This window comes from Anastrepha ludens, chromosome 6 (assembly GCF_028408465.1).
Source record: "Anastrepha ludens isolate Willacy chromosome 6, idAnaLude1.1, whole genome shotgun sequence".
NCBI lineage: Eukaryota > Metazoa > Arthropoda > Insecta > Diptera > Tephritidae > Anastrepha > Anastrepha ludens.
The window spans coordinates 127,161,957-127,187,588 of NC_071502.1; the positions used below are offsets into that span (position 1 = coordinate 127,161,957).

General features: G+C 33.1%; 3 protein-coding genes across 6 annotated transcripts in view; 1 reads left to right on the forward strand and 2 right to left on the reverse strand.

Annotated features, from left to right (window-relative positions):
* LOC128868345 (neurogenic protein mastermind) overlaps nucleotides 1–25,632 on the reverse strand; it is a 204,116-nt gene that overhangs the window by 67,524 nt on the left and 110,960 nt on the right. The window lies entirely within an intron of this gene.
* Nucleotides 4,306–4,968, forward strand: LOC128868352 (uncharacterized). The gene is made up of 2 exons (XM_054110346.1): nucleotides 4,306–4,625; nucleotides 4,701–4,968. Exons 1-2 carry the CDS (start codon nucleotides 4,484–4,486, stop codon nucleotides 4,874–4,876), a joined length of 318 nt encoding a protein of 105 aa, XP_053966321.1. The 5' UTR covers nucleotides 4,306–4,483; the 3' UTR covers nucleotides 4,877–4,968.
* LOC128868353 (uncharacterized) lies at nucleotides 9,498–10,144 on the reverse strand. The gene is made up of 2 exons (XM_054110347.1): nucleotides 9,848–10,144; nucleotides 9,498–9,772 (listed from the first exon to the last, which is right to left on the reverse strand). Exons 1-2 carry the CDS (start codon nucleotides 9,987–9,989, stop codon nucleotides 9,597–9,599), a joined length of 318 nt encoding a protein of 105 aa, XP_053966322.1. The 5' UTR covers nucleotides 9,990–10,144; the 3' UTR covers nucleotides 9,498–9,596.

Sequence of the window (25,632 nt, forward strand, 5' to 3'; positions counted from 1 at the left end):
TCAAATATACCATAGAGCTGGGTCTTTGCTAGTATTCCCAGATGGTGACCATCAATTTTTGCAAATATATTTTATTGGTGATGAGAATAGTGAATTAGATCAGCGCTGTGCAATTTCGACGAATACGAGAAGATAAATCGTGAATGAATTGCAAACAATGTTCCATCAACACAATGAATTGGTGAAATTGTTCAAAGTGGCACTCGATCTGATGCACACCGATGACCACAAAATAATAATAAAAGCCGATAAAACACCAATTGGGGAGCACGCCACACGATTCAATATAAAAAAACATTTTATGTATGGTGGTGCGAAGCCCACTGGGGAATGCTAGTTATTTTATGTTAAAGAATGTTTTTTTTTACTTTATTGTGATTAAAAAATATAATAAATAATGAGGTAACTTTCACTGTTTCATTCATATACATGCACACATTTAGAGGACAATCTTCCTATTACCTTCAAAACATTATTTGCTTGCAACATCGTTTTTTAAATTTGTTCAGTTTATTTTCAAGTCCCTAATTACCTTCTCTGACAGTTTTTCATCTGCTTGTATGTTGTTTCTCAACGCAAAATACGCTTAAGCATACTACTGCAATATATAGTATGGGCCATGTAAAATTTGCTTTTTGAATCGGCTATAAAAAAAAACTTTTTTTTTTATTTTCAAGATTCGGCTGATTATTCGGTTTTCAAAAACGGTAGCCAAAAGTTCGAGTGTAACTTTGGCAGTGTGACAAGTTGCACCGTCCTGTTGAAACCAAATGTCGTCCATGTCATCCTCTTCAATTTTTGGAAACAACTCGTTGAGTATGTCACGGTAACGCTCGCCATTTACTGTAACCGCGGCACCTCGCTCATTTTCGAAAAAAAATGGTCCGATGATGCCGCCAGACCAAAAACCGCACCAAACAGTGACTCGTTGTGGATGCATTTGCTTCTCTACAGTAACGTGTGGATTTTCTGAGCCCCAAATCCGACAATTTGCTTATTGACGTAGCCACCGATATGAAAATAAGCTTCATCACAAAAGATGATTTTTCGGTAAAAACGTTCATCTTCGGTTTCTCGCAGTTTGAGTAGAAGACTCATCACTTTGGAAATAGGTTTTCAATATTTCCCAATTTTGTTCAAGCGTATAGCGTCCCATTTCGTAAATGTCAAACTTTTAAGTAAATTATGAACACATTTGACATGTCATTTGTGTTACCATTCTCAAAAAGCAAACGCTATATGGCCCACCCTGTAGTATGGTGCAGCGCAGTACTGGGTAGTAGTTCGGCTTGGTGCTTCTCCATTCTATTCTACTTGACCCTAATAAGTTTGGATTTATGGTGTCGTCACACTTGGTTTATTTTGAAATAATTTTATACTCACACAACTTACCAAAGCAAACAAACAATCGTACATATCAATCGCAACAACAAAAGCTACCGCAACCTAACAGCAATACTAATGAGTGTTGGCGCTGGCGTTACTATTGTTGTTGCTGATGCTTGCGATTTGCTGTTGCTGGCAACCATCATATATCCACCTAAATCAAGCGCATTATTAGAGTTGTGGTCGGTGCGAAGTTGCATGGTAGCTAACGCCAAAGTTAACGTTAGTATTAGCGACATTACCATTTGTTGTTGTTTCCCTTGTTTGCGAAATGTGTCATTAAATACGGGTTTCGGTTAATGCTGCTGTTAAATTTCATAGTAATATAATTTTTTTCGATAAGTTGATTTTTTTCGTACTGTCTAATGAAAAAATTAGTGTGCGACTTTGTTGCTTGTAAGAGATGCTTTAAATTAATTTTGAATTTTTCTAACTTTCCTGTGTGAATATTATCACACTATTATGATATTTAGAAATAAATTTGAAGCGAATTAAAAAAATTAACCGTTCTGGAAACTGAATAAGTAGCAAAATGCGCCCACAAACGGAACAGCTGCGTAAATTATTTTTATGTTTTTTGGAGAACTGCTGAACATATGTACTTACTAAAATATTATGAAAACGAGTCGAGCACCGACAGCAAGTGAGCAAATTTAAGAAAACCGTTCAGAAGAGAGTTGACAGTTGACAGAGAAAAAATGTTAAGAATCCAGCAATTGAAAGCATGCGCAGAAAAGCCACGCACAGCTCAAACCCATCTAACCCGTCATGGCATACGACAATTGAGATATTAATTCCTTATTTGATAGTGTTAGGTACTCACAAATATAATATAGTACCTATTCTAAATGAATTCAAAATATAAAGATTAAAATAAAGTGTCAAATAGGTTTAAAAAAATTAAATAACATGTTCTTCATACGCTACAACTAATCCTATCTATCGTGGTAGTTTTTGTTTTATGCTAAACAAAGAGTTAAGCATAAGTATTGATTCGAGAGAATTCGAAATAAACTGCGAATTATAATTGCAAGGAAACACTAAAGGACACCATGCTCAAATCGAATATCCTTAATAAGAGTTAAGAGAAAAGTAGTCCAAAACAAAGTGTTATATTTTATAGAACAAACAAAAAATATATTCATTCAAAGTGTTATATTTTATAGAGCAAACAAAAAATATATTCCTTTCGTTAACTTTAAATATTTTAACTGAGCCTCGATACCAAAGCTACTAAGATTCTATCTACATATGTACATATGTATATCTATAAAGATAATGCAAACATATTACTGGGTATTCAAGTTTTATGCACAAATTAAATAGAAAAGCCATTTTCTGTTAACAGCGACGAAGCAAGCAAAGGCACAAAATTGCGTTTCGAGCACCTTTCATAGTGTTTTTTTTTCTGAACTCGAATGCAAAATGAAATAATTTGAAATTCATTCATATTCATTTAAGACAATGATGTCGTACTGGGTCTACTTCAGACTCTCGGGTTCAATTTAAGATGTACTATATGTTATAAAGACTCAGCTTGTCAAAAGTTGAAAATGACAATAGACAGAAAAGATACAAGAAGTAGAGTTTGAAATTAATTTATTATATAACCTGAATCGTTATGAACTAATAAGTTTTGCGTTACTGAATTATATGATACAAATGCAAAAAAGACGTATTCTTCGATTTAGAAATTCGAAATTGTTCAACTACATTATGGAATTAGGCATATTCATATCAGAATTTGGCAATATTTTTGTACTATGTATCGTATAAATTGGCAGCATTGCAAGTTTTGTATCCAATGGTTGGCAGAAGTAAATGGAACTGTTTTTGAATCTGCGAAAGTGAAAACTTGCCATTAATAAGACAGTTTCGAATATTTACAGAAAACCAGCTTTGTATATATTTTTTACTTAAAAAATTGCGTGCTCTTTTCGAGTGGGATCCAGAAGTTATTCTTGCGCAATGGAAAATGGTCCGACTTGCCAAATGATTTTTAAAAAGTGATATGGAAATCGATAGATTCTGGATGGAAGTTAAACACATTAAAAGCGGAATGAATGAACCATCATGTAAACGAATTATAATGAATAAAAAAGTTTAAATTGTTAAGTGTTTTGTTTTTGTCACGTGTTTTTACAATTTTTTCCTTATGAAATTTTACTCTCCCCCAAGTGAGCCCAAAATTCGCCTCCGGGTGGGTTACTTCTTTAATTTAGGCAATATACGTTTTAGGATAGTTAAAAATACACTTTTTTTTCTAAAAATTTTCAGAATAGTTTCCATACAAAATAATTTGTTTTAATGAAGTCAAGCTTGAAGTAGTAAGTAAGTAAAAGTACGTTGAATTTGCAGTAATTAGCAATAAATCCACATAATTAATCTACCCGTTCACATATAGCAGATTACCTGCAAAATTGACAATTAGTTGTCAAGACTGTTTCGAAGGTTTTTCTTCATAGAAACTACTTTGGAGGAATATTTTGGAGTTTTTGGTTTGCTTAATTATTATTAACGATACGAAGAAAAGACTAGGAGAAGGAATACCTAATTTAATTGAGTAATTGGCTACCAGAAATAATCAATTGGACGAAATCCGTAAACGACCTTTACTGAGGTTCCAAAAAATTATGGCAATACGCATGCGAAACTCGATATTACATTTTATAAAAATAATAAGAGGACAAAGCGTTTAAGGATGCTCTTATCTATATATATAAAAATGAAATGATGTTCGTTTGTACGCAATTTTTTGGGAGGAAACGAGGCCAATTTTATTCGTTCTTTTTTTCATATTATAGGGATCCACTAGGGGAAGGTTTTTAGCAAAAAAAATTTTTTTTTAAATATTTTCTTCATATAAAAAATGAAAAAATCAAATTATTGTACAAAACAAAACTTGCTCGATTCTTAGATTAAAGTAAGTTTCGAATCGACATTCATTTTATGTGTACAACTTTTTTTGAATTTTTCGTTATTGTGAAACGATTTGTGTCGTGTTGTAATTAAAGAGTCGAATACAGAAATTTCAAATGATTCGAATGAAAATAATGTTTCAATTCAATTGAGCAATGCTTTCCTTGACCAATTCTATATGGAAATGAATGCGTTTGCAAACGATGTTTTCGGCTATGAACAAATGTTGGAATCGAATGAAAAAGGAAAGAAACGCGAAATGATAAAAAAAATTCTTGGAAAATTTAAAATGAATGGTGCTTCATTGGAAAAATTCAAAGGTAATAAGAACATACACAAGATAAAGTTAGAATTTGTATTTTTAGATTTATTTTGTTTATTTCTAATTTTTTCAGAAGTATACCACACAACAACTCATTCCAACTCTGATTTTGAAATCCTGTTGGAATTGGTGATCGATAATTTTGTCACTATAATGGTCAATGGAAATTTGCGTGTATCAGACCCTGCATATTATTTACCATATCAACTTTTTATGGAACATATGGACCAAATGAACACAAAAAAATAATTTAGTTTTGTTTTGATTTTTTGCAACATTTTGGTTTTCAGTTAATACAATAAAAACAATACTGTTTTTTCGTGAACACAAGTGAACACAAAATTCTAAATTTATTACGTTGTTTGTTTAGTATTTTTTTTTTAGAAAAAAAGTAAATTTTTTGGTTTTGAGGAAATTTGTTTATTGTTGCTATTTGTGAAAGCGTAGATATTTGTAAGTATTTGACTATAATCCTAAAAGTTAATGGAATACCACTATGACACATAGAAAACATTTTTTCAAAGGGGTGTTTTTCGAAAATTATAAAAAAAATTGTTTTCAAAAATTTTGAAGAAATAATGTAAAATAAAAAAATTTCGAAAGCATGAAATTTTTTCAAAACCAAATTTTCCTCAAAAAGATAAAAGAAATTTCTTCGAAGAGGTGTTTTTCTAAAATTACAAAAAAAAAAAAATTTCAAAAATTTTAAACAAATAAAATAAAATAAAACTTTTTCAAGGGTATGAAATTTTTTCAAAACAAAATTTTCTGAAAACCAAATAAAATTAAAAAAAAAAATGGTGTTTTCAAAGCATTTCATATTCCACTATTAATAGAGAATACATTTTTCGAGGGGGTGTTTTTCAAAGCGGAAAAAAATCTTTTTTAACAAATCAATTTAAACTTTTACAAAAGTATGAAATTTTTTCAAGACCACAATTTTCTCAAAAACGTTAAATTAAAAAAAAAATAGTTTTTTCAAAATATTTAATTTACAGCAATTAACTGAGAAGAAATTTGTTAGAGCGAAGTGTTTTTCAAAACTTAAAAAAACACTTTTTAACCAAAAAAATAAACCTTTTTTCAAAAACAACAGGAATGATAACATTGCCTAACAATTTCTGCACTTTTGCACAGTCTAAAGAGGCATTGACACAGAGTGTATTTCCAAACATAGTTCAACATTACAAAAACCATGATTGGCTCAGCGAAAGAGCAATTTTAGCTGGGAAAAACAAGGACGTCAATGATATAAATTCAGCTATTTTAGATCAAATACCTGGTGACATAGTTGCGTATAAGTCAATGGACACTATTACTGATCAAGATGATGTCGTAAATTATCCAACTGAATTCTTAAACTCACTCGATTTGCCAGGTCTACCACCTCATAATTTACGATTAAAAATTGGAGCACCGATTATTATGCTGCGCAACATTAATGTGCCACGACTTTGCAACGGTACCAGACTCGCTGTGAAGAAGCTAATGGGTAACATTATCGAAGCAACAATTTTGAAAGGGAAGTACAAAGGAGAAGACGTTTTGATACCCAGAATTCCACTGATTCAGACGGATTTACCATTCGATTTCAAACGTTTGCAGTTCCCTATTCGCCTTGCGTTCGCTATTACAATTAATAAGGCGCAAGGACAGTCTCTACAAATGTGTGGTATTAATTTAGAATACCCAATTTTTTCTCATGGACAATTGTATGTAGCTTGCTCACGAGTAGGCAAACCATCGTCATTATTCATTTACGCGAAAGATGGAAAAACCAAAAACGTTGTCTACCAAAAAGTGTTACAATAAAGTTCGAATGAAATTGTATCAAAGAATTTGCTTTGTTTCGTATTAATTTTATTCTCTTTCAGCAAATCATTGAATTTTTCGCCTAGCGAAGCGGGCGAGGATACGCTAGTAACAGTATAAAATGTAGTTCAAAATTTTGTGTTTATGAAAAACTGTCAAGTGTGAAAAAGTTAAAAGTACAGATAAAAATAAAAACAAAGATACGTTAAAGTTAAATTTTAATATTTCACATAAGGAAAAAGGTTAAGGTGAATAGATAGGAAAATAATAATGGCAAAGAAGAGGAAAAAGAAAAAAAGGGCGAGAATAGAGATAAAGTAAAAAAGATAAAGATAAAGAATAGGGTTGAAATATACATAAATAAAGATCAAACTGAAATTGGAATTGTTATTGGTCGTCTTTTCGAACACGGGCGATACGTAATAACAATATGTACCTACTTTATAATACGTTCACATATAATTAGATAATCTACTTTTTCATGCTTGACTCCGAATCCGTAATTAAAAAGCTAGATTACCCATACAAAATTTCTCTCCCAAAATCTGAGATTATAAAATACATAATCCTAGATTATTACCATATTTTTTTACGTGTACAACCCTGTGTTTTATGTGTTATAGATAAATATATTTACGAATGTAAAGTGAAACGTCAAAGTAATAACTATTGAAATGAACGCGGGCAAAGAAATGGCATAATTTTAATGAAATTTTTGTTAGATATTATTAATTATGCATTCATATAACAGACTAGCGTATCCTCGCCCGCTTCGCTAGGCGAAAAATTCAATGATTTGCTGAAAGAGAATAAAATTAATACGAAACAAAGCAAATTCTTTGATACAATTTCATTCGAACTTTATTGTAACACTTTTTGGTAGACAACGTTTTTGGTTTTTCCATCTTTCGCGTAAATGAATAATGACGATGGTTTGCCTACTCGTGAGCAAGCTACATACAATTGTCCATGAGAAAAAATTGGGTATTCTAAATTAATACCACACATTTGTAGAGACTGTCCTTGCGCCTTATTAATTGTAATAGCGAACGCAAGGCGAATAGGGAACTGCAAACGTTTGAAATCGAATGGTAAATCCGTCTGAATCAGTGGAATTCTGGGTATCAAAACGTCTTCTCCTTTGTACTTCCCTTTCAAAATTGTTGCTTCGATAATGTTACCCATTAGCTTCTTCACAGCGAGTCTGGTACCGTTGCAAAGTCGTGGCACATTAATGTTGCGCAGCATAATAATCGGTGCTCCAATTTTTAATCGTAAATTATGAGGTGGTAGACCTGGCAAATCGAGTGAGTTTAAGAATTCAGTTGGATAATTTACGACATCATCTTGATCAGTAATAGTGTCCATTGACTTATACGCAACTATGTCACCAGGTATTTGATCTAAAATAGCTGAATTTATATCATTGACGTCCTTATTTTTCCCAGCTAAAATTGCTCTTTCGCTGAGCCAATCATGGTTTTTGTTATGTTGAACTATGTTTGGAAATACACTCTGTGTCAATGCCTCTTTAGACTGTGCAAAAGTGCAGAAATTGTTAGGCAATGTTATCATTCCTGTTGTTTTTGAAAAAAGGTTTATTTTTTTGGTTAAAAAGTGTTTTTTTAAGTTTTGAAAAACACTTCGCTCTAACAAATTTCTTCTCAGTTAATTGCTGTAAATTAAATATTTTGAAAAAACTATTTTTTTTTTAATTTAACGTTTTTGAGAAAATTGTGGTCTTGAAAAAATTTCATACTTTTGTAAAAGTTTAAATTGATTTGTTAAAAAAGATTTTTTTCCGCTTTGAAAAACACCCCCTCGAAAAATGTATTCTCTATTAATAGTGGAATATGAAATGCTTTGAAAACACCATTTTTTTTTAATTTTATTTGGTTTTCAGAAAATTTTGTTTTGAAAAAATTTCATACCCTTGAAAAAGTTTTATTTTATTTCATTTGTTTAAAATTTTTGAAATTTTTTTTTTTTGTAATTTTAGAAAAACACCTCTTCGAAGAAATTTCTTTTATCTTTTTGAGGAAAATTTGGTTTTGAAAAAATTTCATGCTTTCGAAATTTTTTTATTTTACTTTATTTCTTCAAAATTTTTGAAAACAATTTTTTTTATAATTTTCGAAAAACACCCCTTTGAAAAAATGTTTTCTATGTGTCATAGTGGTATTCCATTAAGGGGTTAGGGGTAGTCAGAATTTTCAAAAAATCGAGTTTTTTTTTTTTGCATTTTCTTAAAGTATAATGTTTTAAAAATATTGTGTAAAAATTTGAAGTGAATCCGACAAATACTTTTCAAGTTATTCAACAATTAACAAAGGGCGCTCGGCCGCTCCGGAGCCGATAGCAAAACTTTAAATGCGTTTTTCTCAAAACTATGTTTTTCAAACTGGTGAACACTGTAACTTAAAAACCGCTACGTAGATTTCAATAAAATTTATACAGCTTTTGAAAAACATAAAAAACTTGTGCCTGATCGAAGGATTTTTTTTTTTTCAAAAATTTCGATTTTTTTTTAACAATTAACTGTTGGTTTTTTCCCGAAAATCTGAAAAATATTTCCTGAGGCCGCCATTTTGTTCATTTTGAAAAAAAAAAAAAAAAAAAAAGCTTCGATCCGGCTCGAGATTATCTATCAATAAAAATAATTTTTCTCATCCGATTGGTTTTAGATGAATCTGCAAGGACTTGTGATGTTCACCGCAAGGGACTTCTGGAGAAACGCGCTTCACACAAACAGCGATAACTTTTGCAATTATTAATTTTTTTTTTTTTGAAATTTTGGTGAAGTCAAGTTAAAACATGATGTTTTTATGCTATGTTTTTATTTTTGTTAAATAAATTAATTAAGTAGCAAAAAAAAATTCGTGAAAATCATCATTTTTTCGGGCCTCTGACTACCCCTAACCCCTTAACTTTAAGGATTATAGTCAAATACTTACAAATATCTACGCTTTCACAAATAGCAACAATAAACAAATTTCCTCAAAACCAAAAAATTTACTTTTTTTCTAAAAAAAAATACTAAACAAACAACGTAATAAATTTAGAATTTTGTGTTCACTTGTGTTCACGAAAAAACAGTATTGTTTTTATTGTATTAACTGAAAACCAAAATGTTGCAAAAAATCAAAACAAAACTAAATTATTTTTTTGTGTTCATTTGGTCCATATGTTCCATAAAAAGTTGATATGGTAAATAATATGCAGGGTCTGATACACGCAAATTTCCATTGACCATTATAGTGACAAAATTATCGATCACCAATTCCAACAGGATTTCAAAATCAGAGTTGGAATGAGTTGTTGTGTGGTATACTTCTGAAAAAATTAGAAATAAACAAAATAAATCTAAAAATTCAAATTCTAACTTTATCTTGTGTATGTTCTTATTACCTTTGAATTTTTCCAATGAAGCACCATTCATTTTAAATTTTCCAAGAATTTTTTTTATCATTTCGCGTTTCTTTCCTTTTTCATTCGATTCCAACATTTGTTCATAGCCGAAAACATCGTTTGCAAACGCATTCATTTCCATATAGAATTGGTCAAGGAAAGCATTGCTCAATTGAATTGAAACATTATTTTCATTCGAATCATTTGAAATTTCTGTATTCGACTCTTTAATTACAACACGACACAAATCGTTTCACAATAACGAAAAATTCAAAAAAAGTTGTACACATAAAATGAATGTCGATTCGAAACTTACTTTAATCTAAGAATCGAGCAAGTTTTGTTTTGTACAATAATTTGATTTTTTCATTTTTTATATGAAGAAAATATTTAAAAAAAATTTTTTTTTGCTAAAAACCTTCCCCTAGTGGATCCCTATAATATGAAAAAAAGAACGAATAAAATTGGCCTCGTTTCGGCCCAAAAAATTGCGTACAAACGAACATCATTTCATTTTTATATATATATTCCTTTCACCCCTCGCTTAGGGTTTTCCAGCGTAGGATTCTACAAGGATTTTTAGCATAGGTGGATTTGTGTTGTAAGAATTTTGTGCTTTAGTAGCATCCCTGGTGTTTTTGGCCGACAACAGCCTCTGCTCTCTTGCGGATTCCAGTCCTAAGCCATTCTCGTAATGCTTTGTGGTGGTTTCCTCATAGCGTGGTGTATCCGCCTCCATTTCTTGCGTTCGATTTGGTTGGTTTACCTACAAAGTTCTTATTGTATTCGGCTAGACTGCTCTCCTAATTAGCCTTAGGCAATTCCTCCAACACGTCAATCATATAGTTGCAAAAGTCAAAGTATAAACTAGTAATTTTAAGTATCTATTAGCCATTGTAGTTTTTATTCACACCTTTCATAAGCCATCTCTGGAAAAACTAGTTCCTACTAGCCAGCAAGCTAGCTTTAACTAAAACTTGTATTCACTTCAAACCTGGTTCAAACTTCAAATTTGCTAGTATTTACTTGAACTACCTCTTTATTCACATGTCACAGTGGCTTTTTCTTGCGTTCACCTTAACGTCTGTCAATTTTACGGCTTTAGGGCGAAACTGCGTTTTTATGCCTAGCGCATAAATGTCTATGGATGGGACAAATATACCCAAGTGCTATATAAAAAAAAGTCACTTTTCCAAGTGACAGTCCTCAACACAAAAACTCATAATCCTGTGTGGGAGCCTTAGAGATTCAATGGTTTTTACTGTCAAACTCCCTTTTTTTTAAAGATGTCTAGTAATAGCAATTTATTGCATATTAACTTGAACGTCCTGAGAATTTCAAGATAAATCACAGCCTTCTTAAAAGAATATAATGGTTGAAAACTTCAGAGGAGTCTGGTAGACGCAACGTCACTAGTTACGGCTAATAGAGTAATCAGAATAAAATGAAATAAATAATACTAATACTTTGATCTGCATCATGGATTGAGAAGCGATTAAACCAGTTATGAAAATTTAATATTTTGATTTGGTTATGTTGTTAAGGGCGTCACTGGTATACTCGCTGCTCAAACCCATGACACAGACTAGATATTTGATTCATCGATTCGGAATATTGATACCAATGGCTCTAAAAGCGAAAGCCAAAGGCCTCTTAATGTTTTGTACGTGCGCAACTCTGGAGATTAATTGCTGCAAAAAACTCGCTTCGAATGGTTTCAAATTTCGGAGCTACTAAAACCATTGACATACATATTATAAACTGTAAAAATGAAAGTATACACGCCTAAGGTTGATTATTCTGGGGATACATTTTTTCTATTTAATCTAGGTTAGGCAGTTTTTCTTTTCAAAATTTTAATAAGAAAATATAGATGTTTTTCGAAAAACTAAAAAAAAAAACGCATTTTGCGAAAGTACTATTCCACTTATGCTTGGGAAAGGCCCTTAAGTGAACAATTATCACATATCTTTATTTGCATACATAATTAAATTTATAAACTTGCGTCTGTTGATTGTAATTTAATAAAAAGTAAATTTATGTACATATTTTCATTTCTGGGCATTTACAAGAAAATTAATTAGATAAGCGTAACGGTAAAATAAGACGTCACAAATCACCTACATTGATAACAAAGACTGGCAACAGCCTACAGTCCACCAAATGGAACGAAGTTATCAGAAGCAGTAAAACAAATCGTTTTAAGTACATATCTAACTTTCTTAGGGGCTTGAAGTCGTGTTAAGGAAGTCAGTAGATGTGGACAAAATCAATCGAGCAATAACAACACACATAGCATCACTCCTATCACCTATGGCAGGAGCACAGACAGCGACAGTGGTAAGCAACTTATCGCGATGTAAAGCTCCGGAATGAGTTTATCGATTTTAAGGCTTCTCCAAAAGTGCTATTAGACCATATTTACTGTCAGGATATGGCGATGATGCTTTTTTGTTTATGCTTCTACAACAACAGCAACAATCTAAAATTTTTTTTTTTTATGGTTTATGAGACTTAAAACTTTTTAAGTGAAAAAAAATGCCTTACATGAGGGACTAATCTATGTATATCATATATGTATGTTCATATAGATATAGACGTAAACTAACAGAAACAATATTTCGATTTTAGAGTTTTATTTGAACACTTACGATTTTTTTAATTTTGAGTGTGGCTTTACAGTAGAAGCTATTAAATATTGAGCAAGCAGAATCAGTTTCGACGCAAACAAGCTGGATATTTCCAGGATTACATCAAGTGATTAGTATTTGTTTTAAACAAAGCTTTCTTTCAAAACAAGAAATATAAATTGTGGTGGGGGTTTCGTTTTCATATCATGGCTCTTTGAGGTGCTACCCTATTGTTCTTCACGAAAAAATGTATGCCCAAATTTACCTCTTTTGCCCAATCGGTCGTACTGAAGACTTAATTCTATGTACTATATATCTGTTTGGCACAGTTAAATAACTTGAACTTGAATGCAACCCAATCCAAAGGTATGTGTATGTATTTCGCCCATTTAAATATACAAGGGTGCATTCCAACATTACCAATACAAAATTGTACATCGATCAAATGTGAACAAGAGTTATAAGTAAATTTATGTACATGTTTAAGAGCTCCATGTTTAAGAACTTTATATGAATAAACTATCTACATATATATATAAAAATGAAATGATGTTCGTTTGTACGCATTTTTTTGGGCCGATACGAGGCCAATTTTATTCGTTCTTTTTTCATATTATAGGGATCCACTAGGGGAAGGTTTTTAGCAAAAAAAAATTTCTTTTAAATATTTTCTTCATATAAAAAAAAGAAAAAATCAAAATATTGTACAAAACAAAACTTGCTCGATTCTTAGATTAAAGTAAGTTTCGAATCGACATTCATTCTATGTGTACAACTTTTTTTGAAGTTTTCGTTATTGTATACAGAAATTTCAAATGATTCGAATGAAAAATTTTTTTTTTTATTTCTTCCATAAAATATTACACCTGTCGTTAGACAATAAGTAATTTGATTTACAAAAAGATGGAATGAGAGTGATATTGAAGGGCCAATGCCCCCAAGCTCATTTAGAAGAAATATATACATATTATTTAAAAACAAGTGGTTAACAAACAATGGCATATACGATTAGTTGACAATTGATTACAAGGATTTTGCAAGATCTGTTGGTGTTTGACGGTTAAGCCGACTTTGGGTAGATTTTTCTTTATTTGGTAGTCTTCTCATCATAGGATTTGTATGCGTTAATAGTCTATTTATGTGTCTTCTGCTAGCGCTTTGTATTGTTTCATCAATAGTATCGATGTCAAGGTCGCGATGAATATCTGCGTTAGGTATGTACCAAGGTGCATTAGTTAAGGTCCTAAGTATTTATGAAAATAATGTTTCAATTCAATTGAGCAATGCTTTCTTTGACCAATTCTATATGGAAATGAATGCGTTTGCAAACGATGTTTTCGGCTATGAACAAATGTTGGAATCGAATGAAAAAGGAAAGAAACGCGAAATGATAAAAAAAATTCTTGGAAAATTTAAAATGAATGGTGCTTCATTGGAAAAATTCAAAGGTAATAAGAACATACACAAGATAAAGTTAGAATTCGAATTTTTAGATTTATTTTGTTTATTTCTAATTTTTTCAGAAGTATACCACACAACAACTCATTCCAACTCTGATTTTGAAATCCTGTTGGAATTGGTGATCGATAATTTTGTCACTATAATGGTCAATGGAAATTTGCGTGTATCAGACCCTGCATATTATTTACCATATCAACTTTTTATGGAACATATGGACAAATGAACACAAAAAAATAATTTAGTTTTGTTTTGATTTTTTGCAACATTTTGGTTTTTAGTTAATACAATAAAAACAATACTGTTTTTTCGTGAACACAAGTGAACACAAAATTCTAAATTTATTACGTTGTTTGTTTAGAATTTTTTTAGAAAAAAAGTAAATTTTTTGGTTTTGAGGAAATTTGTTTATTGTTGCTATTTGTGAAAGCGTAGATATTTGTAAGTATTTGACTATAATCCTAAAAGTTAATGGAATACCACTATGACACATAGAAAACATTTTTTCAAAGGAGTGTTTTTCGAAAATTATAAAAAAATTTGTTTTCAAAAATTTTGAAGAAATAAAGTAAAATAAAAAAATTTCGAAAGCATGAAATTTTTTCAAAACCAAATTTTCCTCAAAAAGATAAAAGAAATTTCTTCGAAGAGGTGTTTTTCTAAAATTACAAAAAAAAAAATTTCAAAAATTTTAAACAAATAAAATAAAATAAAACTTTTTCAAGGGTATGAAATTTTTTCAAAACAAAATTTTCTGAAAACCAAATAAAATTAAAAAAAAAAAGGTGTTTTCAAAGCATCTCATATTCCACTATTAATAGAGAATACATTTTTTCGAGGGGGTGTTTTTCAAAGCGGAAAAAAATCTTTTTACAAAAGTATGAAATTTTTTCAAGAACAAAATTTTCTCAAAAACGTTAAATTAAAAAAAAATAGTTTTTTCAAAATATTTAATTTACAGCAATTAACTGAGAAGAAATTTGTTAGAGCGAAGTGTTTTTCAAAACTTAAAAAAACACTTTTTAACCAAAAAAATAAACCTTTTTTCAAAAACAACAGGAATGATAACATTGCCTAACAATTTCTGCACTTTTGACAGTCTAAAGAGGCATTGATACAGAGTGTATTTCCAAACATAGTTCAACATTACAAAAACCATGATTGACTCAGCGAAAGAGCAATTTTAGCTGGGAAAAATAAGGACGTCAATGATATAAATTCAGCTATTTTAGATCAAATACCTGGTGACATAGTTGCGTATAAGTCAATGGACACTATTACTGATCAAGATGATGTCGTAAATTATCCAACTGAATTCTTAAACTCACTCGATTTGCCAGGCTTACCACCTCATAATTTACGATAAAAAATTGGAGCACCGATTATTATGCTGCGCAATAGTAATGTGCCACGACTTTGCAACGGTACCAGAATCGCTGTGAAGAAGCTAATTGGTAACATTATCGAAGCAACAATTTTGAAAGGGAAGTACAAAGGAGAAGACATTTTGATACCCTGAATTCCACTGATTCCGGCGGATTTACCATTCGATTTCAAACGTTTGCAGTTCCCTATTCGCCTTGCCTTCGCTATGAGAATTAATAAGGCGCAAGGACAGTCTCTACAAATGTGTGGTATTAATTTAGAATACCCAATTTTTTCTCATGGACAATTGTATGTAGCTTGCTCACGAGTTGGCAAACCATCGTCATTATTCACGCGAAAGATGAAAAAACCAAAAACGTTGTCTACCAAAAAGTGTTACAATAAAGTTCGAATGAAATTGTATCAAAGAATTTGCTTTGTTTCGTATTAATTTTATTCTCTTTCAGCAAATCATTGAATTTATCGTCTAGCGAAGCGGGCGAGGGTACGCTAGTACTTTATAAATTTAATAAAATTTATTTCGTACTAAAACAGAGCTGGGGCACGGCGGCCTTTATGCCTCACAACATAGAACTAAGCTTGGTGAGAACTTTTACACTTCCACTATTCTAATAGATATACGTTTCTACGGCAGTCGGTTCTCCGTTACCGAAACGACCCGGATTTATATCCGGCCAAGGATTGCCACTCCAGCAGCATTCCCCGTATGTAAGTATGGAGAATGTTTATGCTGCTACAACAACAAGAACTTTTACAGTTCCACTATTCTAATATACTCAACTCATCTATGGTCATCAACTATACAGAAAATGTGACCGAAAACTGCAAATGGTACTAAATAATTGTACTAGATACGTATTCTCCAAGCGTAAGTTTGAGCACATCACACAATATATGTATGTAGCTGTAAAATACTAAAGTCTTAAAATACCGTAAACTTTTGTTTTGCATATATTGACAGAGAAAAAACCCGGAATAAAATGTGGAATTGCTGCCAATTTTTATAAAATCCATTCAGAATGCTGGATGCTTAAATTAGAGATGTTTAAATATTTATCTAAACTTTTAGTCCTGAATATTTTGATTTCAGGTACTAATTATATGTTATTTATTTATTTGCTTAGTTAACTTTAAGTCATATACTTTGTTAAAAACCCGGAATAAAATGTGGAATTGCTGCCAATTTTTATAAAATCCATTCAGAATGCTGGATGCTTAAATTAGAGATGTTTAAATATTTATCTAAACTTTTAGTCCTGAATATTTTGATTTCAGGTACTAATTATATGTTATTTATTTATTTGCTTAGTTAACTTTAAGTCATATACTTTGTTAAAAACCCGGAATAAAATGTGGAATTGCTGCCAATTTTTATAAAATCCATTCAGAATGCTGGATGCTTAAATTAGAGATGTTTAAATATTTATCTAAACTTTTGAATATTTTGATTTCAGGTACTAATTATATGTTATTTATTTATTTGCTTAGTTAACTTTAAGTCATATACTTTGTTATGCTTAGCTTTTTATCGCCTCAAACTGTTCCTTTCTACTTTAATTCAACAAACAATCAATATAAATTTCAGTAAATTACTCCAGTTATAAAATATTTTATGTTATTATGCACTAATATTATAGCTTAAAATATGATGTTCTTGACATCAATCTTATGTTCAGCAGTAACATGAATGAATAAATGAAATGAAATGTTGTATTTTCGTTCCTCTCCTCCGGGCCACGTTTTAGGCATAGGATCCCAAACTTAGTTGAGGTTTGGTAATTATAATATATTAAGTCCTGCCATAAGTTCTGTTACAAGTTAAGTCCCTTATAGCAATGAAAATTTTCTCATCTGTGAAAATAATATTTTAATGGCCGTTGGTCTAATTTTCTTCTAGCGCTTTGCCAAAAGATGACCAGTTGAGTGACGGAAGACTTTCATGTGGAGATCATCGCTAATTAGTCTTGACATGGATCTAGTCGATACATTAATTTCCCTGGACATGATTTTCTACTTTCTAAGGGGATTTCTGCGAATTCTTTCTCGAGCGGCTTTTATGGCTGCACTGGTTCGAACCACGCGTGGACGACCACTTCTTTTCCTGTCTGTCACTTCAGACGTTTGGGAAAAATGATTGAAAGTGCGACAAACAAACATTCCCGAAATATTACAATAAGTTTTTTCAGCAATTCGTAAATCTCTCTTACACTTTTGCCACACTTCTGTAAGGTAATTGCTGCAATGCGATTTTCCTTAGCTTCCCACCAAACTGAGTATAATTTATGAGTAGACAATGCATACGAACAAAAGCAAAAATATCGAAACTTTTTTTGTCACAGAATTTATGGCAAGACTAAATACAATATGCATTCACAGAAGTATACATTTTGGAAGTGTAGGCAGGAACCAGTGTTGGCTTAACGCGCCGTGCACAATTCATTATTGGCACCATTATTTGTTTTGTTACTGCCGACAGTTGTTGCAGTTGTTGTGGCCCGATACCCTTGCAATCATCAACATCACATCAAGCAGAACTCTAGGCAGACAACAACAAATGTATGTTTATTTATGCAGATAGGGAGTTAGAGATCGAGGAGTAGAGCAAGGGAAGAAAGCAAAATGCAAGATAAAAAATTTATTAAAATGTTTACACAAAATTGGAAACGTCATGTGGCAGGTGGATGGCTGATGCTGAAACTCCAATCGAGGCTCACGCCCCTTAACGAAAACTTGTTTCAAGTGTAAAGATAGTGCGAAAAGTAATCGGGGAAACGCAAAAACGATGCTGTTGTTGCTGTTGCTGTTCTAGCAGCATACTGTTTGACGCTGCTGTCATTAACGTTGCTTTCGAATCAGTTTTTCGAGAAATGTGTTAAATTGCGAATTACAGCACACAGTGGGATGGATCAAATCTTGGTGGAGAAAATTATTAAAATTTAAGTGAGGAAACCGGTCCTAGTTTTGAATATAAGAAAAGTTGAAAAAGTTCTTCGAACGCTTACATTTTGATATATCAAAAATTTATTTTTAAATTGTCGTAAAAATTTTATTGTAACAATTTATTGATTTCTTTGATGATTAAAGTAAAGCGCGGCAGTAGTTTCTTTTACATGCTAGCCGATGCCACCTAGAAATGATAACCCCTTCTCCACTTGGTCCTTCCAACGAAGTGGAGGACTTCCTCTTCCTTACCTACTACTTTCGGGCATCGTATGGAATACTTTCAGAGCCGACATAACCTAGTCAGCGGTGCCGCTTAATCTTAATTATCTACAATATGCCCATGCCTGTGTACGGCTTATACAGCTCACCGTCCATAGTCTTTAATATTCACCAACGCGCAAAAGTCTATAAATTCTCCGTAGAACCTTTCTGCTGCTGTTATCATTCAAACTTCTACACCTTCAATGGCGAGAGACTTATAAATTGTGAATTTTGTTTGTCGAGAGAGAACTTTAGTACCCAATTGCCCACTTAAAGTAGCACTTGTTGGCAAGAGAAACTTTCCGTTTGATTTCAAGGCTGACGTTGTGATCGTTGTTATAGCTGGTGGTTCCCAAGTATACGAAATCCCTCTACATTTCTGATTTTTAAACTACAGTCTGTCTAATAGAAGCGTGATCGCCATAATTTAGTAACTATTTGACTAATTCGATTCAGTGTCTTTATTTGCCTAATTGTGATTTGGATTTTTAGTCGTTAACGAAATGTTTTTCTTTGTTTTATTATAATTTTTTTATTATATAGCATTACAACGTGTTCAAGCAGCAGATGGATTTTATAAAAAGCTCTTTCAAGGAAGAATTACACTCGGAGACTTACCATTTTTACTTGCCTGAAGATTTTTTCCACATACTGATGTTTTAGAATAACTTTATCTCTGGATATCCAGAACTCTATTGTAGCTTGATTTACTTTGCCTTTTATCTCAGTCTATGTGGGGATAGATATTGGCAAGACTTAAATCTTTAAAGTCCGTTCATGCCACATTTGTATACCCTTCTGCACATTAGGACTATTCCGGCTACTAAATAACCTCTGATTTATCAGTCTACTTCGGGTATAAATGGGTGAATATGTATAATGCAAGCCTCGAAAATCCTTCGCACATAGCTTTTATTTGCTTACTTTTAAGTTCTTTTATGGTAGTTCAATTTGGTATGTGTTTGACCAAGCTGTTAGACACACTCATGTACACATACATATCTATACTAATATTATAAAGAGGAAAACTTTGTTTGTTTGTTTGTTTGTAACGAATAGGCTCAAAAACTACTGGACCGATTTTAAAAATTCTTTCACCATTCGAAAGCTACATCATCCACGAGTAACACGGATTACATTTTATTTTGGAAAAAAATAGGGTTCCGTAAGATATTTGGATTTTTCGGACACAAACTGAAAAAAATCATATATACAAAATAAAGTCAACTTTTTGTGTGTGTTCGCTAACCGGCCGCGTCTGCACCGAATTAAACCAAACTTACCCACATTGTTAAGAAGGTATTGAAGATGGTTTCCGTATAGTTTGGATACCTATTGGTGGATAGGGCTCGAGATATAGGTCAAAACGTGGACCCGGGTAACCTTCGGATGTGTATGTACAATATGGGTATCAAATTGAAGCTGTTGGTGAATGCTTTAGTACAGAGTATTTTTCATACCGGTCCGTGACTGGGGTCTCGAGATATAGGTCAAAACGTGGACCCGGGTAACCTTTGGTTGTGTATGTACAATATGGGTATCAAATGAAAGCTGTTGATAAGTTCTTTAATACGGGGTAATTTTCATACCTATTGATGACTAGGGTCTCAAAATATATGCCAAAACGTGGACCCGCCGTGTCTTTGAACCGAATTAAACCAAACTTACACACATTGTTAAGTAGGTAATGAAGATGATTTCCGTATAGTTTGAATACCTATTGGTAGATAGGGTCTCGAGATATAGGTCAAAACGTGGGCCCGGGTAACCTTCGGACGGGTATGTACAATATGGGTATCAAATGGAAGCTGTTGGTGAATGCTTTAGTACAGAGTATTTTTCATGCCGCTCCGTGACTAGGGTCTCGAGATAGAGACCAAAACGTGGACCCTAGAATATGTTTGTACAATATGGATATCAAATTGAAGCTGTTGGCGAATGCTTTAGTACGGAGTATTTTTCATACCGGTCCGTGACTGGGGTCTCGAGGTATAGGTCAAAACGTGGACCCGGGTAACCTTTGGTTGTGTATGTACAATATGGGTATCAAATGAAAGCTGTTGATAAGTTCTTTAATACGGGGTAATTTTCATACCTATTGATGACTAGGGTCTCAAAATATATGCCAAAACGTGGACCCGCCGTGTCTTTGAACCGAATTAAACCAAACTTACACACATTGTTAAGTAGGTAATGAAGATGATTTCCGTACAGTTTGTATACCTATTGGTAGATAGGGTCTCGAGATATAGGTCAAAACGTGGACCCGGGTAACCTTCGGACGTGTATGTACAATATGGGTATCAAATGGAAGCTGTTGGTGAATGCTTTAGTACAGAGTATTTTTCATGCCGCTCCGTGACTAGGGTCTCGAGATAGAGATCAAAACGTGGACCCTAGAATGTTTTTGTACAATATGGATATCAAATTGAAGCTGTTGGCGAATGCTTTAGTACAGAGTATTTTTCATACCGGTCCGTGACTGGGGTCTCGAGATATAGATCAAAACGTGGACCCGGGTAACCTTTGGTTGTGTATGTACAATATGGGTATCAAATGAAAGCTGTTGATAAGTTCTTTAATACGGGGTAATTTTCATACCTATTGATGACTAGGGTCTGGAAATATATGCCAAAACGTGGACCCGCCGTGTCTTTGCACCGAATTAAACCAAACTTACACACATTGTTAAATAAGTATTGAATATGGGTTTCGTAAAGTTTGGTTGGAGCACTGGCAACGGGTACAGCGTTCTTTTGAACCAGCCATAATGTCGCTTACTTTTTTAACGCTTGGGGCGGAACTGAACTGTCAAATTGACAGTGTGAGTTACAATGGGTCTATATTTCTTTCTGATTTGGATGCCATAAGGAAAAAACGTAAGTGCAACATGTAAAAATTGTTTGTGAATTTTTTTGGAGTGGATTTTGGAACAGTGAATAATTTCTTACGAAATTTGAGAATTTAATGTGAAATCCGAATGAAATTATGTGTTCGTGAAAAAAAAATTTTTTTCGTTTTTTTTTTTTTGAAAAATATAAATGGATAATGGTTAAAAAAGCTCCAATGCTTAATAAAACATATAAATTGAAACGAAAAATTCATGGATGATCAGGAAAAAAGACGATTGTTTATTCATATGCGTTGATTTGAAATTTAAAAACAATCTTCTTTTTTCCTGATTTTCAATTTATATTTTATATTTACTCAAAAACAAATAGAAAAACAAAAAATATTGTTTATGCCAAAGCGCTTGAATAAAGAATAAAGAAATAAATAATACGAAAATCATATATTTTCTGTTCTAAACCATATCTATTCTATTTTAGTGTGCCCAGCGAAGGGGGCCGGGTTTGCTAGTATTATAATATTCAGTATACCTATAAAAGTACACATATGTATGTATGCATACCCGCGTGTTGATGATTTTAACACTAAACCTACCGGTATTTTATGTATTCCTATTCCTACCAATGTGGATCAAATGACTCGTCTTTAAAATATTATATACAGTAGGTTCTGTTTTTATGCGGTTTTGAAATAGTGCGGTTTTTTTTTAAATTACAAAATGCATGTCGACCTATCGGGAATTGTACATATAAACAAGATTCTAAACCAGCTAAGCAAAAACTCATCACAGATTACATCAGAAATGCTAACCCTACAAATATGGAACCGCCTGCATAACTATCTAGATCAGACGTGTACATTTCCTCAAGTGACGAAAGTGATTTTACGCCAAATCCTAAACGAACGCGCAACATGTGGGCATTGTCTGATTCTATTTCTGACTCAAATTTATTTTTCGATTCTGACGTTTCTTAAATAAAGATAATTATAATTTTCAAAAATACAATATTTTGTTTATGCGATTTTATTTAATTATTTCAGATTCTTGCGGTCTATGGAACGTATCTATAGTTATAATACGGGACTAGTGCCCTTTTTTATGCGATTTTATTACATTATTTCAGATTTATGCGGTTTTAGCACTTTTGAAACGTATCTATAGTTTTACTATAGAACTAGTAGCCTTTTTTATGCTGTTTTTTTTTATGCTGTTTCTTGCGGAACGTATCTACCGCATAAAAATAGAACCTACTGTATATTATGAAGATCACATATATTTCTCGGTAAAACAATTAGCAAGAGGAGAGTAAATCTTGAAAAATACATTCGATATATTTTTTAATAAAAGTCGTGAAGGCAAACGACGATTTAATAATGTTATTTCTAAGAACTTCTGACAAGAAGTTTAAAATGGGTCAGATGACCCGTCCATGGTAGGTTTAGTGTTAAGGCTTAAAATGTGAGCAAGTATTAAATTTCAAATGTACCCGCAAGGCAGGCCTTCTTGAATACAACTGTTTTATAAGCATATAGTATATGCATGTATACTATATATACATATACATTGGCTCAAACGCTTAATCGTACATGCTCACTGTTCAACATTGAAACAGAAACCCAGAACTGTAAATTAATGAAATGCCGAAAAACTATACTTGCCGATTATCTATAGTGTACTCAATTTAGTCACATAAGTAAATTATATTTAGCATTTTTATACTGGTAAATAAACATAAAAACCCATAAAATTCATGTCCAAACAAATAATCATAAAAAAATGTATGTTCTTGAGATATTGTGCAATTCTGTTTGATCAGCATTTAGTAGACAATCCTTAGAGCCTTAGTACTGCGTTTAAACGTCTTGGCATAGATTCTAAAAAGTTTTTACAGATGTCTGGTGAAATATTGTACCACTCGGTTTTCAGAGCTTGCTTCAGTTCATTTGTGTTCCCAAAAGCTTTATTTTTCGGCATGCAATGGCAAGCTCCCCGAGTGCATTTCTGCTATGAAAAAGCTCCTCATAAGAAACTTTCTATGCGAAGACGACGTAAAACTGTAGGTTCTCCATTTGTGGAAAATCATCAACACGCACACACCACAAATCGGAGGAGGAGCTCGGCCGTTATATATATATATGTATTGGCGTTTATAACCCTTGCTAGGGTTGTATGTATCTGATTGGCGTTTATAACCCTTGCTAGGGTATTTGGCCGAATTAATCTTTATTTTATTTATACGTACTACGTAAAATGTTAGGTCAGTACGTAAAATGTAGGATTAAAAAATAAACTTTATTTAATGTAGATTAATATGCAAAACTGTAAGATTAACAAAAATTCGACCTCCAGCTCCGATGTTCACCAACGTTCTGCGCTCTCACTTGTTTCTGCTTTTTCAATTGTTACAGCTGTAGATACTTCTTTGCCGACCACCCCTTTACCGACTGATATTGTCTGTGTAGACATAAAAGTGACACTTAAATTGTAACATAACTAACATCTTACATTCGACCATCCTGCTCGTCATCTGTCTCAGATGGCTCTTCATCGATATCGTCCTCGTCTTGTTCGATGTAACGCCATAGCTTCATGTAGTCGGCACTGGTTGAAGTTTGCTGCGGGCCCTGAAATTCAGCGGCTTTTTTAACGTCATACCTATCGTTTCTTTTCACCTTTACAACTTCGTAGGGACCGATGTAGTTGTTCGTCAGCTTCTTTCCCGTTACAAATTGAGTGACTTTGATGGCTACTAAGTCCGACAACTGATAGCCATGTTGCCCCTTGCGCTTCTTATCATAGTTGATTTTATAAGTATCTTGTGCCTTTTGGATTTGTGCTCTGACTTCTTCACGGATTTTATTACGTTCGTCTTGCAATCCCAGCAGAAACTCCTCCTGTAGAATATTTAGAAGTTCGGTATCTGTTTCGTTACTCATCTTTACTCCGAACATAACTTCGAATGGCGTAAATTTTGTAGATGAATGAATATGTCCATTAATTGCTCGCTGCACTTGAGATGTGTATTGATACCATTTTGACGGCTCTGCTGCTGACTTTTTTGCTAATACCGAAATAATGACGCGACTGACTCTTTCAACTTGCCCGTTACCTCTCGGAACACCTGTTGTCGTTTCAACGTGCTCGATCTTTGAATTCTCACAGAGCTCTTTAAAAAGTTTGGATGTAAATGTTGTACCTTTGTCACTAATTATACGCTGCGGACAACCGAAAATTGCTATCCAGGATTCGATATGTTTGACAACTTCTTGTGCGTCTGTAGATTTTGTGGGATATAACCAGGTATATTTAACGCATCGACTATAGCAAATATGTATTTATACCGTTTTGATGTGGCATCTAGTGGACCCAAATGGTCGACGTGTAACGTAGAAAGTGGTATGTCTCCCTTATCTATGCAATGCAAAAGACCATCCTGCTTACCCAGCTTTCGGTTCCTCGTAATGCACTCGATGCAGTTTGCGATTACTTGATTAGCTTTCCTTTCAAGGTGCGGTATGTAATAGTCCTGCCTAATTGCGTGAATCGTTTTCTGAGAACCCATATGTCCAAAGTTGTGTGCGTTTGTAATGATTTCTTTTTCCATGCTTTTAGGAACGGCTAGTAGGTCCTGCCCATCGACTTGCTTATAGATCAGCTTGTTTTTCATTTTGTAGTCGGCGTACTGCTATGTTTAAGGATCTCTGCAACTGCTACCACATGGTCGTCTTTTTGCTGTGCTCTTCGGATTTGTACGTGCACCTCCGATGTTACTGTCATAACAGGGAAACGACTTAAGCTGTCAACATGTTTCATTCTGCTAGCTTCACGATGATCTATAGTAAATGAATAGTCTTGTAGATACATCAACCACTGGACAGCCTCGCGTGGTATATCTTTTTTCGTGCTTGTCTGTTTGAACGCCGCGCAGTCAGTTACGAGAGTGAATTCTATGCCCATAAGATAGTGACGCATCTTTTTCGTGGCTAAATGCGCTGCCTTTACTTCCAAAAAATAGCTATGCATTTTTTCTTCACGCGACGATGTTTTCTTGCTCCAGTAAAAAACAGGATGCCATTTGTTGTCGTGGCATTCTGCTTATATATCTTCAAAACTGGTTCTGCTGCAAGAGCCGCCTTTAGATTATCCTCCATGTGACTACGCTCTTCACGTTTGTACTCGTTGGTCGCTTCCGCCATCTGTACGTTTTCGCTGTCTGATGCCGCACTTTCCCCTGCCTGCTCTGCATTATTTTCCAA